This window comes from Rhizophagus irregularis, chromosome 18, assembly GCF_026210795.1.
Source record: "Rhizophagus irregularis chromosome 18, complete sequence".
Lineage (NCBI taxonomy): Eukaryota > Fungi > Glomeromycota > Glomeromycetes > Glomerales > Glomeraceae > Rhizophagus > Rhizophagus irregularis.
In genome coordinates, this window is record NC_089446.1 from 1,670,001 (window position 1) to 1,676,973 (window position 6,973).

Consider the following 6,973-nt stretch of genomic DNA (forward strand, 5'->3'; position numbering starts at 1 on the left):
ATAAATATAAAACTCTTGAGCTTTGGTGAATGAAATATCTTGCAGCTGAAATGGAAACAAGAATTTGTTATACAAGCCCTTTTGTATATCAACTCTCCATGAAACCAGTATCAAAATATAACTAAAAGATCAAATGAATAAACAGTAAGTTGGTAAACGTTGTTTTATACTAAAAAAAAAACTTTTATTAATAATGTTAAAACCTTCCACCATTTTTTCGTCCTAAATTTTTTAGACCAAATGATCAGTAGGAAAAGTTTCCTGAAAAATTATTACCTATATACTATGATCATCAACAAAGATTATTATTACGTAACGTGTGATGTAATTTTTCTGTTTCTATGATCTTAATCTTTTTCTTTTATTTTTTCATTTTCTATTTTACTTTAACGTTAACTTTAGATGGTTCTCAAGTTTTTTAATGTTCTTAAGCATTCATTTGGTTTTAATTGAGCTATTATGCATTTATGCTTTATTTATTTATTAACAAAACAAGAGTGGCTACAGTTTATATATTACCCAAATTTATAACAAGCTAAGGTGTTAAAATCAAAAATCAAAATACTTTGTTCGTAATATAGATTGAAACTGCCATCTAATCAGAAAACCACCCTTGCAGATCTAGTAATTACACTCTGGCATTAGAACTATGACTACACAATACCTATAACTACAACTATTATTTTAACAAATCTAAAGTTAATTTCAGTAGATCTGCTGTGTCTACTGATTACTTTCGATGAAGTATTGTTTAGCTTATGGTGAAAGATTTCCATTTACCTTGCCTAACAGCACTTTTACTGGCATCATTTTGAGATGACTTTGTCAAAGAATTAAAATTCTCCTTTTTGATTATATTAAGCGAGGAACATGACCTGTCTTTTATACGTAAAAGGAGTCTCTGTGAACTGTTATGCAAATCTTAGATTATCTCGATTAATATATATTATGTGATTATGAACAAAAACGTAAATTTTAATAAGTATTATTTTTTTTCATTTTAATTTGTTTCCTTTATTAATGAATGTTTACTAACTGTTCAATTACTTTATTTTTTCTTTTTAGCGATTTTTGAAGTATTTTCAATTTATTTAAAGTTAGAAAGCCCTTGGCGTGCATTTTTAACCACTTTCTTTTTGTTAAAAATTTATAGAAAATTTATGAAGTTACATAATAAGAATTTGGATTACTTGAACAAGGTAAATTAAAAGAAGTGCTATTTTGTTTGTTTTTTATTCAAGAAAAATTACTAATATAAATCTTATATAATATAACTATATTTTTTATTAACGATGTAAACATTCTGGATTTGTTAGTATAAACTGACTTGAGGTTAAAGGTTATAAGCTATCCCACCAGCTGGAAAAGTGTATGAAATTTCTTTTATTCACAAAGAAAGCCTTGCTAAAGTCATCTTTAGTGTAGGTCTAGTAATATATTGCCTTAATTGAGTATGATTACGAAGTTTATGATTTTTAATTACACAATTTATTTTAATATTTAAATTTACAATGCATATGTAAAAGAAGACCCCAGATATCTAATATAAAGGTTATAATGGACTTTTGGCCAAAAACACCCTTTTTGCTAAAACTCAAAAAATCGTTTTTTGTAAATATCTCAGCATCCAGTGATTCAATTTTAATGAACTTTTTTTTTATTTTGTAACCCTCATTTAGCTCTACAATTTAAAAAAAGTTCATCAAAATTGGACTACTGGATGCTGAGATATTTACAAAAAATGATTTTTTGAGCTATGAAAAATGGGCCAATCTGCCAAAAGTGTGACTTATAACCTGTTTTGGAGATATCCGGAATTCTTGTAAAAGTTTTTGTACAAATCATTTGATAATAAACTTTTAATATTTATTGTACAAGTCCATTTTATAATAAATTTTTAATATTTATTTTATGATTCATTTGTAATTTCTATTTCACAATTAATTTTATATTATATATATTACAATTAATTTTACGATAATTTGTTGTTATGTATTTTTTATAATTAATCTTGCAATTTATCAATAAATTAATGTTACAATTAATGTTTACTAACTATTGTAATATGTCCCTACAAGACCAATAACGAGTATCTTATCATAGTTTGTATATAATGTACTGTAATATTAATTTTACAATACATTTAAAAAATTTTAAGTTGTTAGCAAAGTATCCTCCAACACTATATATCACTTTCAATATTTAAGCGATTCATCATAAACAAGACAAGGCAAATGACAAAATACTTCGTTGATAACTGCCTCACAATATTGTAATTCTTCAAGGTCTTCATATGTTACGGGTTTTGTTAAATCCTTTCCAAAAACTGCATCCAATTCACGTCATACTTTTTGTTAGAATTATGATCCGATCAAATCCAGATGATCCAAATTGCATTTGGTCAAAAACATAAAATCTGTACTTAGATCTTTAAAAAATTCATCTGTATATATTGTACAGATAAACCGGATTTGAACGATTTGACAACATAACACAGGTCACAGGATGCAAATAATAAAAAAATTTTTTGTACACACATATTTTCGCTTCATTATTTTATTATTTTATTGTAAATTTGTATTGTTAATTTGTATTTATTATCATATTAATTGTATATATTACATTATATTAGTTTTTTGGTGAGAATGGTTTGTGAATTGTATCCAAAATATTGTAATTTCTTTTCAAAAACATTATTTTTTTTAAAAAATTCTGGACTGATATGTGTTCTCTTAGGACCCATTAAATTTTCGCAATCTGAAAACAGTCTCTCACTTGGAGTCACTGGTCGAACACTAGTCAAAATAATAAAATTCGACCTTAATAAAATTTGGCCTATATTCGACCAAATTCAAAAAAAATTCGACCTAAGTATATATTCGACATTGTTGAATTATGGTCGAATAGCATATTATAAAAAAATATGTAATGTGTTGATCATGTCGCGTCGCGTATCACTCGTGTACCATGTAATTAAGCACGATTAAAAGTTTAATTTAAACTTTCCTTCATGCTTTTTTCTTTGTCCTTCCCTTTTTCTTCGTCCTTCCCCTTTCCCTTGTTCCTTCTTTCACTTTTTTAAAAAACTTTTATAAAGTTTATTTTATTTTATTTTTTTTTAGGAAATTGGCTCCGAAGTTTAATATTCTAATAAACATTATTAACTTTTCTTTTTTTTTCGGAATGCATTAGGAACGGCCTCTTGGAACGATTTCGTGACTAAGAATGTGAAAAATGTGGAAGGTTAGTATATTCGGTTTTTTTTAAAAAAAATTTTATTATTGTTTTTTACTTACCTTATTCTTATTTCTTTAGGAACGGTCTCTTCTTTTGGGATGGTGATCGGGAATAGAGGTAAATGGGAAGTAGGTTAGCGGGTGTATTGGTGTGTTTATTGTAATTAAGAAACGTTCTAACGTTTCTCTTCTTTTTGTAGGATACTATTAAGCAAGCCGAAAGAACTAAGATTCGTCATAAGTATTACGAATCTTATTTTTTTTTCATTTTTTTTAATAAAGTGTAACGGTTCACTAACCGTTCTTATTTTTTTTATAGGTTTCAGTGGGCTTCTGACGAATGGAGGGACCAAGATTCGTAAGTAAGTACGAATCTTGGTTGTTTTTCTTTTTTTTTAAGATTGTGAACGGTTACTACCTGTTCATTTTCTTTTTTAGGTTTCGGGTGTCTCCAACGAATGGAAGAACCAAGATTCGTAAGTAAATACGAATCTTGGTTGTATTTTTGTTTTTTTTTTATAATTATAGAACGGTTTACTAACCGTTCTTTTTTTTTAGGTCTCGGGTGGGCTTCTGATGGATTTTGTGAGTATGAGTGAAGATGATGCAGATTATGTTATTATATGAAAAACCTATTCGTGTCAATAAAGTAAGCGGAAACATTTGTTGGAGAAGAAGAACCTAATTGAGAAGTTAGTTTGGTTTTATTGTTTGCTGTGTAGCATTGATGCTTCGTCATATTATTATTAGGCAAACCAGATAATCAACAGAAGTTAATTGTCAAATCTGGAAAAGTCTCGAGTTCTATTAAACACGGCCAAAAATCTGAATTATCAATTTATGATGAAGCTGCTGGCAAATCAACAAAATCACAGATTCTTAGTCACGCTTCAAAAAGAATAGAGTCTAGAGTGTGTGGGAACCCTCTTGGTGAAGGGCGTTTTGGTCGTGTTTATATTGCAAGAGAAAAAACAAGTAAATTGTTGCTATCAAGTAATATTTAAAAAGAGTTTCGAGAAAATATTATGATAGAACAACTAAAACGTGAAGTGGAGATTCAGTCGTATTTGAAATATCCTCAATACGTTCATGCGTGCGCTTTTGGTGTTATCGTACAGACTCCCAACTCCCAAGGTATTAATATAATAATCAAATATCAAATTTATTTTACATATTTAATTTTATTAAGTCAAAATATTTAATTTAGATTGCATGAGATCCCGATACCGGTAATAGTAAAGGGTATGGGTTTATTTCATATTATAATTTCGATTCTCAGATGCGGCAATTGATGCAATGAACGGGCAATTTTGAATAAACCAATTATTGTATCATACGCGTTCAAAAAGGATGATAAAGGCGAAAGAAATGAAAGTGCTGCAACTTCTGAATCGAATATATTACTTTCGATGGGTGACTATTTTTTTTTATTGGCATACCTTAGAACGGTTATTGGCAGCCCAAGTGAAGAAAATCAAAGTCTTTGATTGCAGACAAACACAACCATCGCTTAGACTATCTATGATAAACGGAGCGTCAGGAGTATTTTTATTTGATATGTTGTTTATCAAGAAAATGGATATGAAATCTATTATAATATAATTTATTTACATTACAATGCTATATCACTTAATCATCTCCGAAACCTTCTTTCTCTCTTCCCCTCTCACCCTTCCCTCTCCTTTTTTGTTTTTCCCTGCCATTCCTCTATCTCTTACTTTTGTAGGACGTTTCCTTGAAATTTTCTTCAGCTTCGGTAGATTTCTTTAGTAGGATGTGTAGATCAGCGTCTTGGAATTGGGAAGTTTTTTTTTTATTATTAATTTTGATTTTTTTTATTAATTTTTTTTATCTTATAATTTGTAGAAATCAACAGTTTCGCACTTCCCGGATCGAATTGGTAAGTTTTTCACTTAAAAACTTTTTCTAAAAAATTTTTTTTTTATTATTAATTAATTTTTTTATTGTTTTTTTTTGTAGTTTCGGCTTCCTTATCCTGGATGATAGTTTTTAAAGTTTTGTTTTTCCAAATTTTTATTTCAGATCGAACTTGGACTTTATTTTTTTCTTTAGTTATAGTGAGATGACTTTTAACATTCGTTTTTTTCAAAGATGCGATCATGTGATTGTGAAATTGTGTATAATTATTATATATTAGATAGATGCTAATATACATGTACTGTATATTTAAGTGTTTTAATAAATTAATAAATTTGAAATTGAAACTAAATTAATAAATAAATATTGAGACTTAAAATTTTGTGTCGATAATCATCCGAACTGCGCCTCAATTTGACGCCACTATTAGACCTAAATTCAACCTAGTCAAATTTAGGTCAAATGGTAGTGTAATGATGGCCGAATTTTCTTTCCGAATTTGAGACGATTGGCACCCTAAATGCGCCCGAAAATTCGACCTCAATTTGACACAGGTTAGATCATCATTCGACCTATATTCGACCTGGTCAAATTTAGGCCGAATTGTCCTTTTTCAACTAGTGGAAATCAAAACTTTCGACCGTTAAGAGCTTTCGGCATAATTTTTGCCGATTGGTCATGTGATTCGTCACATTTTTTGACCAACGGCAAAAATCGGTAAAATCAATCACAAATCGACTGATACTGATTGTTAAACGAAAACTCGTTCAGTCTTTTGGTGAAAAATCGACTTATACCGATTGTTATACGAAAACTTGTTCCTTTAAGGTCGTTCAGTAAATTTTGCCGATTGGTCACATAAATCGACACAATTTTGCCAAATAGTAAAAAACATTATTTTTTAATTCGAATTTTATACTTTGTTTACATTGTTTATATTCAGTGTATAATCATTAACGAAAATTTTTATTGTAAAATGAATTTCGTCTTGTTTTTCGTCAAGTAATTATAATAAAAATACTACAAAAGAATCTTTTCGTAAAATGAAATTTCGTCTAATAAACGTGTCTCTCGTCAAGTAATTATAAAAATTAAAAAAATAAAAAAAATAATTCGGCCAATTTTTACCAAAACACTTAATTATTAACGAATTTGGAGTTTGCGATTAATTGGATTAATCGCCAAATATTCAATAGCATTACTCCGAGTAGAAATTCGATATTTTGATGGTATAAATCGACAAAGGATATTATGTACAGGAATAATACAATCGCGGCTTTCATCATAAAATTCAGATTTCCACAACTCGACGTTACAGCTCTCGTCTTCATCATCAATATGAAAATAATATCGACTTTCACTCGTACTAGCTGGTCGATACCAACGAATATATGCCAAATTATGTTCCATTTGTCCATTTGGCAAGTCGACTGTATGTTTGAAGAAGTATTGAATTTGTCCAGGATAACTGTCGACTTCCCCATCACTAGTTATAAATTTGGCTAGGACACACGAGCTTTTTGTATGTCGAACTGACATTGCAGAGCCAAATACTTCGGAACCAATTCGGCATCTTCCAAATTGATTTATCTTTACTCGAATTGTTATAGAATCTTGGATAATTTCATCTGCTGGTTTGCGAAACTTGTACATTTTGATATAAGAAGCATTATAAAAAGCAACCATCAGTTCGAGCATTGATTCGGTCATTATTGCTTCGGAACTAGGCTTCAGCATTTCTCCAGGAAACGGCTCGCATCCAGTAATAGTCGATTCCTATATGTTTTTAGCATTTAGCCAAAACCGCTCTAGTTCATCTGAAGAAAATTGGTCTGCAGCCGATATTGAACCAGTTGTGG

General features: G+C 29.4%; 1 protein-coding gene across 1 annotated transcript; it reads left to right on the forward strand.

The window, feature by feature from the left end:
• Positions 1–3,234: 3,234 nt before the first annotated feature.
• Positions 3,235–4,550, forward strand: OCT59_010011 (uncharacterized protein; the record flags this gene model as incomplete). The annotated part of the gene is made up of 8 exons (XM_066132737.1): positions 3,235–3,243; positions 3,437–3,477; positions 3,556–3,594; positions 3,675–3,712; positions 3,795–3,821; positions 3,987–4,211; positions 4,269–4,370; positions 4,516–4,550. 8 exons carry the CDS (start codon positions 3,235–3,237, stop codon positions 4,548–4,550), a joined length of 516 nt encoding a protein of 171 aa, XP_066000353.1.
• Positions 4,551–6,973: the final 2,423 nt, after the last annotated feature.